The 12,333-nt window shown below is 43.4% G+C and overlaps 1 protein-coding gene across 1 annotated transcript in view; it reads left to right on the top strand.

The window, feature by feature from the left end:
- LOC133344204 (arf-GAP with SH3 domain, ANK repeat and PH domain-containing protein 2-like) overlaps positions 1–12,333 on the top strand; it is a 47,990-nt gene that overhangs the window by 23,945 nt on the left and 11,712 nt on the right. Inside the window, 8 exon segments of the mRNA XM_061554248.1 lie at positions 1,899–1,993; positions 2,190–2,379; positions 2,882–2,967; positions 3,786–3,901; positions 4,516–4,583; positions 5,622–5,729; positions 8,873–8,914; positions 8,916–9,093. Of these exon segments, the coding sequence (XP_061410232.1) occupies positions 1,899–1,993; positions 2,190–2,379; positions 2,882–2,967; positions 3,786–3,901; positions 4,516–4,583; positions 5,622–5,729; positions 8,873–8,914; positions 8,916–9,093 (883 nt within the window).

Raw genomic sequence — 12,333 nt, 5'->3', positions numbered from 1 at the left:
TTTTACCTCGACATTTAGAAACACGCGTTCAGAGTATTTGGCTGCTGTACATTGCCACGTGATTAGCCACTTCGTTGGGCTGTCAATAATTCGGTGGGTCTTACTTGGTAAAATACAAATGGTTTATAGTTCTATGGTTATATTGTAGTGGGTGGCGTGGTGGCACAGTGGTTAGTATACCTCATGAGTATGGTTACCCGAGGAAGATTCCTGTCCATGGCGAATATTGTTGTCCAGTAATATTTGAATTGATCCTCTGTTCCCCTGTTCACCAACACGCACTGACCATCCTGGTCAGTTGTGGTGTACCCCATGGGTAACTTTCATCCAGTAGTAGATTCCGTATTCAGTTTCCATGAAACATTTAGCAAATGGTTGAAGGGATGATGCATCAACATGCTGTCAAAATGTAAATTTTCATTTTTGCTGCTCGCTTAACTGAGAGAAATTATCCACGATGTAGACACACGTAGCCTGTTGTATTATTTTATCTGTAGTTTGTCTAGGGGAAACACTGAAGATGTTACCACTCGTCAGAGGTCGCAAACGGGTTTTGATTCCTTACCCGTACCCGTACCCGGCCGCACCAGGGCCGCAAACGGGTACCCGTACCCTACCCGATACCCCGCTGGGTACGGGTAGCCGGGTATCAGGTAGGGTACGGGTATCGGGTACCCGATTGCGACTTCTGGGATGAAGCCATGTTGTAGGCGCGGGTGGGTTGATTCTAGGAACTTGAATTGTGAGAAGAGACAAGACGTTGGGAAATGAGTGACAAACGGTTTACTAACCAGTGACTCACGGCCTACCCGTACGCGGCCGCACCAGGGTCGCAAACGGGTACCCGTACCCGGCCGCACCAGGGTCGCAAACGGGTACCCGTAACTGGCCGGGTACGGGTAGCCGGGTATCGGGTAGGGTACGGGTATCGGGTACCCGGTTGCGACCTCTGCCCACTCGTGGTGATTTATCGAGGTTGGTATAATGTGGCCAATAGACCCTGACAAACGGTGGGCTAAAACCGTATGCCTTGGTTCACTGTGTGGAATCTGGTTTTGCCAGTTTTGCGAGAAACAGTGTCAGTTCTTGCCTTTTTGTAAACTCTCATGTCCGGTGTGTTGCATTGTTTCACCCAGTAATCGTTTTCTCTTGGGGCATGACACTCCAACATCCACATATTTGTGGTGTTAATGCAAAGTTTGGAATTCATAACCTGGGCATATGAAGTGACTCGTGTATTAGAGTTATTTTCCCGTGTGTAGAATCACCTCCGCAATAGGAATGAACGTGTTTACAGACATGAATGAGAGGTGAAAACTACAGAGATGAACTGGGGAAACTGCGGTGCAACATTTAACGCACTGCTCTATGAACTCTGTAACCTGAGTTTGATTCCCGGCTATGGCTAATGTCAGTGGCGAGTGATGTATTTATCGTACTGGTTTTATGCCTCCCCTCTTCACCATCCCGCATTGACCAGTCTGGTGAAGTATGTTCTTACAATTCCCCATGGCCGACATGGCGTGGGGTGGAGAGGCCTGCGTCCAGCAGTGACGTGGGGAGGCCTTCATCCAGCAGTGGATTAGATAATGGCTGTAAAGTATTATCATTATGAATCTAAGTGAAACATTACGTCCATTATTACTACTCTTGGTAACCAAATTGTAATCACTTAATATTTATGCAGATACTGTCACGTTACAATGAAAGAACATTGGACTCAACGTGTTGACCTTTGCATTTTACTTTCCTCATGTTTTTGTAAATCTCTCTAACTTCTAAACAGATCGAATTCGTTGATTAATTCTTTAATTTCCACGAAGCATACATTTAATTCTGTCATATTACAATGTTCATCACGATGTATTGTAATTCCCCCCCCCCCCCCCCCCCCCCAGCTGGCTAGAAATGTGGGCAACTACAGGTTTAATGAAATTCTTGAGAGCAACCTGCCGACCGACTGTGATATCAAACCAGCAGCCGACAGCGACATGTAAGTGCTTCTGTTACATCAACCTTTCGAATTCGCATTTGAACAGATCTCCGACTCGCCACCAAACAAACGCACGCATGTACGTTGACCTTCTTTCGCACCGTACGTTAGCCAACCGCGCTAACGGAGGCGCGGGCGGGAAGGACAACAAACTTAACACAAACGCATCGGTCTAAATGACGGTCGCTCTCCCCAGGAACGAGCGGCGGTCTTACATCACCGCCAAGTACATCGAGCGCAAGTACACGAAGCGGAGCGCGCAGTCCAGCGCGGACAAGGCGGCCGCCCTGTGCGCCGCCCTCGTGGCCAAGGACGTCTTTGCGCTGATCGAGGTCTACAGCGAAGGGGTGGACCTGCTGGAGCCGCTCGATGCGGCGCACGTGCAGGTTGACGTGGCACCGTTGCAGTGGCGGCACGAGGCATAAACAACAACATGCTTAGGGCTCCAATGAGCCCAGGGGTTCCTAGATTAATGAATTAAACAAAAAAATGTGTTTGATGTATCATCCCAAATTGAAATGCTACTGAACTTAGCAAGTCAAATTAATTTAAGGTGTGAATTACACTCTTTGATCAGTCATTTATTTGCATCTCTGTTCTCATCTCACTACATTGCTTATGTCTACATTTGCCTTGCTTCACTACATTTCTCTCTCTTGGCAATGTCTCTCCTGTCATCTCACTCGTATTTTATTAATTGAAAGGGAGACCCCAATGGTCTGGCACCACGACTGAATTGAGGATGAAGGGGACTTTATTCAGGAACACTATCATCCCCCTAATATAGATTTTAACTTACAAGCTATAACTCTTTTTCCATATTTGCTTTTTTATAAATTAATCTTCTAGTAGGTAACCCTAAACCATGTTTATTTTCCTACGGAACAGGAGAAAGGGGAGACTGCATTGCACTTCGCCGTCCGCCAGTCAGACAGGAGCTCTCTGCACCTTGTCGACTTTCTCATCCTCAACTGGTAACGACTGAACATTAACGCGGCCTCCTTTGATGCTGAATGCCTTTCAACGGCGTCACATGAGCGAGCGTTCGCTCGTTTGCCCCTTGTTGCAAATGTTCTTGGTTCGAGCCTGGCATAGGTCTCTGGCACAATGACGCAAATTTATATTTTGTGATGATTGTATGGAATGGCTTCACTCATTGAGCATGTGACTGAGATACAGACCCCAGCCAAAAACAGCATCCGCAACAGTCGGAGTGTGGCTGTGGCGTGGCTGAGTGGTACCACATTTGCCGCTTGCTCCAAAGGGTTCGCGGTTGTCGGCTGTAGGCCGCCCCGGTTATAATGCTGTGGGTGTATTAACCATAAATATGTGGCCTCTGCTTAAAGTGGACATTAAAGGTCTCGTGACATTATTTGAAAGAGTGGGCTGTGCATGTGGCAGCATAATGTAAAATTTACCAAGTAAAAAAAATACTTGTGAATTACTTAAATGGGACAAACCACGGAACAACGTCTCCCCCTATTGGCAGACTATAGACATGTGTGTGAGACATAGCACTGGCACGAGAGCCTTTTTATTTATGCTATAAAATATAACCCAAATTCCTAATGGACAAAAACATTTTTATTTTGTCAGGTTTTTTCTTGAAAGGTGCACACACATTGCACGTGAAACGATTAGGCAGGCGAGATACACCATCATGAACAAACAAGAAAACACATCGTGCTATTGTTACGATTGTCAATTGGCATCGAGCATTGCTGTTTATTTGCCACCCTAGTGCCACTTCTTGCGTCGCTCAGAGGGGGCTTCTGAAATTCCGTGTGTGCAGTAGAAATGTAAACAAGCAGACGGAGAATGGGAACACTGCGCTGCATTACTGCAGCCGGTACAATGCCACTGAGTGCCTCAAGCTTCTGCTACGGAGCAAAGCTGCTCTCCACGTGTGTGAGTAATGCCCCAGAGGTTGGTCCACTCTCATCCCTTTCATCTCCTCGGCTGTCACATCATCCTCACTGCCGTAAGAATCAATGTGGTTTCTTGTTTTTCTTTTAATGAATTTAAAACAGACATCGTGAATAGAGGGGTGGAGTAGTGGCACTGTGGTTGGTGCACCACTCTATTGGCTCGGCGATCTGAATTTGAGACCCGGCCATGGTTAACATCGGTGGCGAAAGATGTAGGAAGTTGTCCTGAAGAAAAAGAAAAATCTACTTTCGTATCGTCACATATTAGTGCATCTAAATGTTTTAGCCGAGCATATTGGCACATGCCTCTTATCTAGCACTTGGCAAATTAGGGTCGGTGAACCATGCAGGAGATGGCAGCCCAGCCAAGTAAAATTTAGACTATCTGTGCCAAGCTTTAAATGCTCGCCCCTTGAATTCAAGTGGTTTCTCTTTTACTCTCATCTCCTTCCAAATGCCAAACAATTGGTCAGATATCCTCATGCAGGAACCTCTTGAAAAGAGTCTTGAGATTCAGTGAAACTTTCTTGGATGTAAAAAAAAAAACTGTATAATTGTTTTTTCTAATTGCTTTATTTCTTTGTTGTCTTAAAGCAAATGAAGCTGGAGAAACTGCCCTGGACATTGCCAAACAAATGGATAATGCACAGTGTGAAGACCTGGTAATTATATTGTGTCTAGTTTCACAAATTCCAGTGAGACGTTCAGTGCCTCTGCATCATCTTACGTCAACGCTTAATTATCACTTTCCTTGATTGTGATCCATTAACCGTAATGAGCAGAATCCTAGAAGTCTGGCACCTGCTCAAATACCTCATCCCTAAAACCACCAATTCATGGTCTTGACTGCATCTCTTCAGGAAGTTTATACTTGGCATTTGGACAAAAGCAAGCAGTGTTGACTGTGGTTATTTTGCTAAAGTTGGACAGAGACCCGTTCTCAATAGTTTTTATATGACCCTGTACAAGGGACCGTTCCACAAATTCTGACGTACATTTCGGAGACTTCAAAGGTAGTAGTGAAGTCGCCTTTTATTTTGGGCTTAGTATGTCAACCAATTTGGACTGTGATAGAGATATCAATTATTTGTCCGTCTTTCTCGACAAGGGAGAAATGTTCATGAAACACCACGCTGTCGGATGTGCTCGGGCAGACGGGCGTTTTTTTTAATCCGCGCTGGGATGGTGACCGATGACCTGTGACGATACGTTCAGTTGTGTCTGTGTATGTCTGTGCATGCAATTTAAGAAAATTGCCCATTATTTCAGCTGCTGTGCCCCCACAGATGGAATCGAACCTCTGGGTTGCAAGTCGAGTGTGTTAACCATTAAGCCATTGCAGCATACTCTTTGGTTTTTTCGGGAAAGTCACGTAGTTAAAAAATAAAATAAAATAAATGAAAACTAAATTAAATCACGACGTTTTGGGCGCAACACAAGCGCCCGAAACGTCGTGATTTAATTTACTTGTTGCAACACAAGCGCCCGGAACGTCGTGATTTAATTTATTTGTTTTCATTTATTTTATTTTTTACCTACGTGACTTTACCGAAAAAACCAAAGAGTATGAATCCTTGCAGTCACGAAAGCTTCAAATCTAGAACCATTGCAGCATCCCTACTAAATGTAGTAATTTATCATTACTCTATTATTGTCATTATTGTCATTATTTAGCCAAGCTTGCCCCTTTCTGTGCGCAGCTCACCCTGGCGGAGAAGGGCTTGTTCAACCCTCGCACGCCCGTCGAGTACAACTGGAAGCTCGACAAGGATGACCTTTGTGAGAGCGAAGACGAACTCGATGAGAAGGTAACAGAGCTCAGCCGTGAGTGCAGCTCCCAGAATAAAAAATATCTTTTTACCTCTGCGCTTTGCCTTCTCCCTAGACGCCCACCAGACAATAAGCAATCAACACTCAGCAAGTCACCACGCGGTGGAGCGGTGGCTGAATCTTACACGTTTATATCAGTGATGTCAGTTAAGATTTTTGATATACACACATAGCCAATTACTAAGTCGAGTGGTGCCTGCTGATTTGAGCGCTCACTGCTGAGTAGTATCAGGTGATCTTGGCTGGTAAAGGTCACATGGGGTGAAATCTTGTGAGTGTTACGCGGTGGTAATTTAGTTGGCATATTTTATGTTTGTTTAACACGTGGCAGGCTTTCGCGACCAATATTATTCATAATCAACGTTTTTGGGTTTAGATCACGTTATTTATAAATGTGTCGTAACCCTCCACCACCCGACACGGCCAATCAGTAAAAAAGTGTCACGTTGACAAAAGACAAATAGTTCACTACTTTAGCCCACCGGTGTGTTGAAGCGTGAAACCACAACATTTACAACTGATTACTAATCTAGTATATAATTACAATAACCCCCCCTCAAATCGTTGCACCTGATGAGTTAATGAGTTAATGATGACGTCACCCTGCTGCTGCTGCTCTATATAGGAACGGGAGACAGAGCAGAGCCTCACCATTCTGGCGAATTGCCCGATGATGCTGGATGCAATTACCAGCGAAACGTCATACTCAAATTGTAAATGTTGTGGTTTCACGCTTCAACACACCGGTGGGCTAAAGCAGTGAACTATTTGTCTTTTGTCAACGTGACACTTTTTTACTGATTGGCCGTGTCGGGTGGTGGAGGGTTACGACACATTTATAAATAACGCGATCTAAACCCAAAAACGTTGATTATGGATATTTTATGTTTCTTTTATTCATCTTCGTCTCATTGACAACAACTTGTAGAATTTCAGCGAAGGCATTGTGTGTGTGTTCCTTCATTCTCATGGTCTAGTTGACGAAAGAGGTTAAAATGTAGTCCACTCTTAATTATTGAATGTCGGTGTGAGGGGCGTGCAAATTCTCCCCCTCCCCCCACATAAATATTATCAGGCCTGCAAATCAGGGCTGCCCAGTCATTTGATTATATACATACGTAGCCAATTACCATTTGTGACCTTTCTCAGTGCCCTTCGGCCTCGGAGTAATGTATTAAATGATCTCCGTCTGTTCTTTCATTCAGACTCGTTCATTTTCGTCTCGTCATATCCACGCTTTGATCTGCGGCGGGTAGTTGCCGCCATCTTGACTCTTGAAGATTTTTGTCCATCGTTATCTACAAGAAATATGTAATAAGTAATATTTTAATTAAAAATACGCTTTTATGAAATGTACTAGTAATGGCAGAACTCCACGACTCTAGGAAGTGGCCCCGAAGCTTGCCATAACGTAAGGGACTGTGGCCAATTACAGCCAACGTCAGTTGACCGTGGACAATTAGACCCAAGCCGAAACATAAGATATAAAAAAGAATGTTTTAAAATATCGATTTTTTTAATTTCTTATGATAGAATATAGTTTTGCCATCAGTATGACATAAGTATACCAAGTTTGCAGTCGATACCACTTTGGGAAGTGGGTTAAAATTGAGTTACAAGATTTGAGCACAACAACGACAACAACAACAGAGTGAGTTAAAAGAAAACGTGTAAAAACACATTTTTTTCTAGCATTACATTTCAGTAAATCGAACACCGCTGTTACGTCACATTATCTGCAGCACGGGCTGCTCTGGAGTATATCTACATGTCAATATACGTGTCTTTTTTTGCCTCGTATATAATTTGATCTTGCCTCGAGTCCTCCAAACCATAATAGGTGTTGGTCGGTTGTGGGGTGGTTTGGAACCATTTGGAGAAATTTCCTCTGCACGGCGTGGTGGACACCCCGAAAGGAAAACCTATTTGTATTGTCTGTGGATGCTGGCAAGGCCTACAAAAATAAATTTTCGCCGAGTACTATATCTTGCATTGAACATGCTGCAGCATTGGCACAGTGGTTAACGCATTGTGTTATACACCCGCTGGCCTGCGTTCACTTTACGGCCAGAGCTAACGTCTCGTGGCATGTGATGTATGAACTGATTTTAGAACTCCCCTCTTCACCAACCCTCAAGGTGAAGAAGTGTAGTCAAAGTAGTCTCCATAACTGGCACAGAATGGGGATGACTACATCCATGTTGATGAAGGGTTGTACATACTTTTTTTTTTAATTAACATTGTTTATTATTAAAATCCCAATAATACTTCACGTAAAAATGACTTGGGTCTGTTAAATGCTGCATGTGTAGTTTGTAACATTTAAAATATGTAGACTTTGTTTTATAGTGTATGACTTATCTTTATGCACTTTCATAGAATGTATGTGATTTAATTGAAAAGTGTATTATTTATGAATCTGGCGATTTGACTGCCCCATGTGTATAATATCAAGCACGTAGTTCCTGGGCCATTACATATCTCATTCTGAATCCATTACTCCCTTTATATTAAAGACAGACTGTGTAGGTTTTTTTTTTTTGCGGTAGTGCTGCATAGCTCTCCGGCGTGCGTTTGCCGATCGTGCCGCGGCGTTGTCCAGCGCGATGTCCTGACGCTTCGCCGCGCGGGCCGGACGCTTCGCCATTTACTTTCCCCGAAGCGCCACGTGCGAGCGAAACGTCGGGGAGGCCATACCCGAACGACGACACGCGGCACGAGCGAGACGGACCATCGACGACGGGACGTTCATTCCGCCGCAGCGGTCTCTTCGTTTTTAAATCCTTTATATTAAGTTCGCTTGCTTGCTTAGGACCGTGCAAATCTTTCGGTCGTTTTTTAACCCACTTCCCGTGATCCAATCGAGCTGACATTTTGCACACAGACTCGTTGTGCGTGACAATTTATTTTCGTGAATTTTTTCCCCAAAATTTTCCACTTTTTAGGAAAAACATTTTTTCATATTTAATTTAAAATACCAATGTGATAAAAACGAAACTCTTACTCAAGAAAAAACAGAAATGAATAATTAAATAAAACCGATGCCACGCATATAAAGGATTTATAGTGGAAAAACTTTGTTTTTACGGGTTAATTTTTTTTGTTTATTACGTTTCTCCAGCCCGCCCGAAACATCCGACCCACCAGCTGCATCACAAGGGCAGTCCCAAGTGAGCTCCGAGCACGAGAGCCAAAAGGCTGCCAAGAGGAGGCTGACCCTGCCTGCCGGATACAGCACTCAGGACGTGAACACCGCGGCCGCCCCCGCAGTCCTCGCAGCGAGCCGTGTCGCCGACATCCCCACGCCGTCCTCGCCGGGGGGCTCGAGAAAACTAGCGATGGGTAAAGGCACGGCGCTCCCCCTAGCAGGCCTCGCCTGCTCTCTCAATATTGCTCGCTTACTCGCGACAGAAATCTTTCTCGGCACTCTCGCGGTGTTACTCTTTGGCAGCCACGGAGCGTGACGTCGTTGAAAGTGTCGAGGGGGTTGGGGCGGGGGGGAGACAAGCAGAAACTGGATATCTGTGAAAAAGGGCTTCGTAGCTCATCGGATTCCTCCAGTCTACATAAAGATTCTGATTCTGAACCGAAGTGGGGTACAACGGCAGTCGGTGTTAAAAAGCGACGGCACTCAGCCGAAGCGAAGCAAGCAAATGCATCGAGAGCCCCAATCAGTCCAGGGGTTCCTGAATTCATGAAATAAATTAGTGCATCAAATATGAGCTCAAATTCAAATGCTAATCAACCTATATTTTCTTCATCGTAATTGACATACACCAAATTAATCTCTCATCTATATCTTGTCTGCATCTCTTTTCTCATCTCACTGCATGCCTATTTTTGTCTGCATTTCTCTTATCACACTACGTCTCTATCTCTTGTCTATATTTCTTCTATCATCTATAGCATGTTCTAAATTAAAACGGGCGGGGGGGGCACAAATACTGTATGCTTAGGGTCCCCAATTGGATAGTACCACCACTGATGTTAAACAAACTTTAAAGGCAAATGAAAACTTAAACAGAAATACCGTTCATTCTGCTCTAGCTCTCACCCTCTATTTGGCGACTCTGTCCCGCCGCGCACATAAACGTCGCGACCCGCCTGGTGCAGATCATTCTGTTGTCATGTCATCCAAGCACAGCGAGGTCGAATGCGCAGAAGAAACAAAACTTCTAAAATCGGATTATCGCATCGTGTAGAGCTCATCAAGAGGAATAGATTGCCATATCGTTCGCCTTCAACAGACATACAATGACGTCACAACGCAGTTTATGCGAAAACCGGGGGCTTATTGCACCCCGGGGTCCCGCCATAAGGTTCATTTATTCAATTACGAGTACCAGCTGTTCACATGACTGACATGGCATGTTGCCGTGATATAATTGTTCATGATACGATGTGATCACGTGTACATTTTCACGATTTTATGTTTGTATGTTGAACTTCTTTTGCACCGTACGTAGCCAACTGCTAATCAGAGGTGTGGGGGAAGGACCACAAAGTAAACACAAGAGCAGTGCTGAGCGCCATGTCAGTGTCATGTAGATTGTTTGAACTTCCAGTACAAATAAAGAGGTCAAGCAAAAGTTCTAAAGCTACATTTCACTCAACTTGGGTCCTTTTAATTGTTACAATCTAAAAAGTTAAGTAAAGCGCGCATGCTTCCAGTTACACTCAAAATAAATAAATAAGGAGTATATTGCGTAAATTATGATGTCATGGAACCAATTACTCCAAAGGACATTTTTAAAATGCTAATTTAATGGGTAATAGCTACGTAGAACTTTATTATTGAGTTTCAGAAATATTTTGTCAGGAGATAAAATCATTTAAACGAGCCCTGATAATTCACAACACGTCAATATTTAGCAAAGTGGATTATACGATGAGCATGGATCTTTATTTGTAAGACGTGTCAACGAGTTTCCATATGATGGCACTTTCGATTATCAGTTGGTTTAGGTACGGTGCGAAGGAAGTTACTTACAACATACATACATGCGCAACACTGCTAAAAGATTTCAATTATCCCCGCTGGCATTGACGTGTCCGACGGCCAACATTCACTTCAGCACAGCCACCACAAGGTGGCAGCTGAAACGCAGCATCAGTTCAAACACAGCATGGGTTCAGAGCGCTGTGCAACTCAACTCAGAGAAATCCAATCTGTAAATGGTGAGAAGACCTTATCGAAACAAAAAACTAAAAACGTGTTGGGCCTCACTTAAAAAATGCATTGTTAAATTGCATTTAGTATCACAGCAGGTAAATTGACTTATCTTGTATTTCGATTTAAAGCTTTCGTGACTGCAGGAATTCATCTTCTTGCTTCTTTCGGTAAAGTCACGTAGAAGGGAAATAATAAAATAATAAAAATAAAACATAATAAAATATTCTCACGACGTTTCGGCCACAACGCAAGCAGCCGTCCTCAGGTGAAGAACAGGTCTGTCGGAAAGACAGTGTCTGTTTCAGGCAGACCTGTTCTTCAGACAGCGTCTGTCTTTTTGACAGACCTGTTCTTCACCTGAGGACGGCTGCTTGCGTTGTGGCTGAAACGTCGTGAGAATTATTTTATTATGTTTTATTTTTATTATTTAATTATTTCCCTTCTACGTGACTTTACCGAAAGAACCAAGAAGATGACTAATCTTGCTTATGAAGTATGTTTGCCAAGGTCCTGCACTGTTTTGTAATTTTATATGAAAAGGTGGCGCCACCAGGAGTTCATTAAGAAAAATTACAAAATTAACTTTTCTATTAATCATTAGCAACACCTGTGAACCCTACTGAGGCAGAGTCGAGACTGCACATGTTACCAATTACATTTTATCACCATTGCCATTAACAGCGCTGCCTTGTAAACTCAACTATTTAATTGGCTTATACTTTGACCTGTGATCCTTCAAAGCATGGCGAGAATATGAAAAACCATGGCTCTTATACCAGAAACCATCCCGTTGCAATGTGTTGCCTCAGGTGGTTTTGAATCATATATAAAAAACATTTAATCTAAAAAATGTAATCTATTTTTGTTATAAATGTCTTAAAATCACACCTTTAGGAATGGACAAAAAAAACAACACTCAGGGATGGAAAATAACAGTATAATTTAGCTTATAAGTGCAGTCATTACATTTTTTTTACACTTGTTATTCCTCAGTCCAGTACTCAGTATTATGATACGTCTACATTTTGAAATATTACTTTGTTTAGGACACAATTGTGGTGTGAATTGCAATCTCATTACATATTTACGGGTCCCCGGTCACCATGGACGCGGCTACTTCGCCATGTAAAACTGATTTTGTTAAATATAATTTAACATATTTGTTATCGCCATCCAGGTGGCTGAGCCATAGAGGGAGTGGCTTGCAATTGGAAGGTTGTGAGTTCAAATCTTGGTTCAGGGTTGACTCAGCCCATCATCGTCATCGTTATCCCTCCAAGGTGGATAGAATGGGAATGGCTTTGTGGGTAAGTCAACAATGATTGTCTCTTGGATAGACTCGCACCTGCCATGGAAATAAGGAATTTCCACCACAGGTCACAAGGTGCATTGCTCAAATAGGCATTAGC

Source organism: Lethenteron reissneri, chromosome 19 (genome assembly GCF_015708825.2).
Source record: "Lethenteron reissneri isolate LAM-NWPU_2019-01 chromosome 19, ASM1570882v1, whole genome shotgun sequence".
NCBI lineage: Eukaryota > Metazoa > Chordata > Hyperoartia > Petromyzontiformes > Petromyzontidae > Lethenteron > Lethenteron reissneri.
The sequence above is the reverse complement of the archived record's forward strand: the minus strand, read 5'-3'. Positions and strand labels throughout refer to the sequence as shown.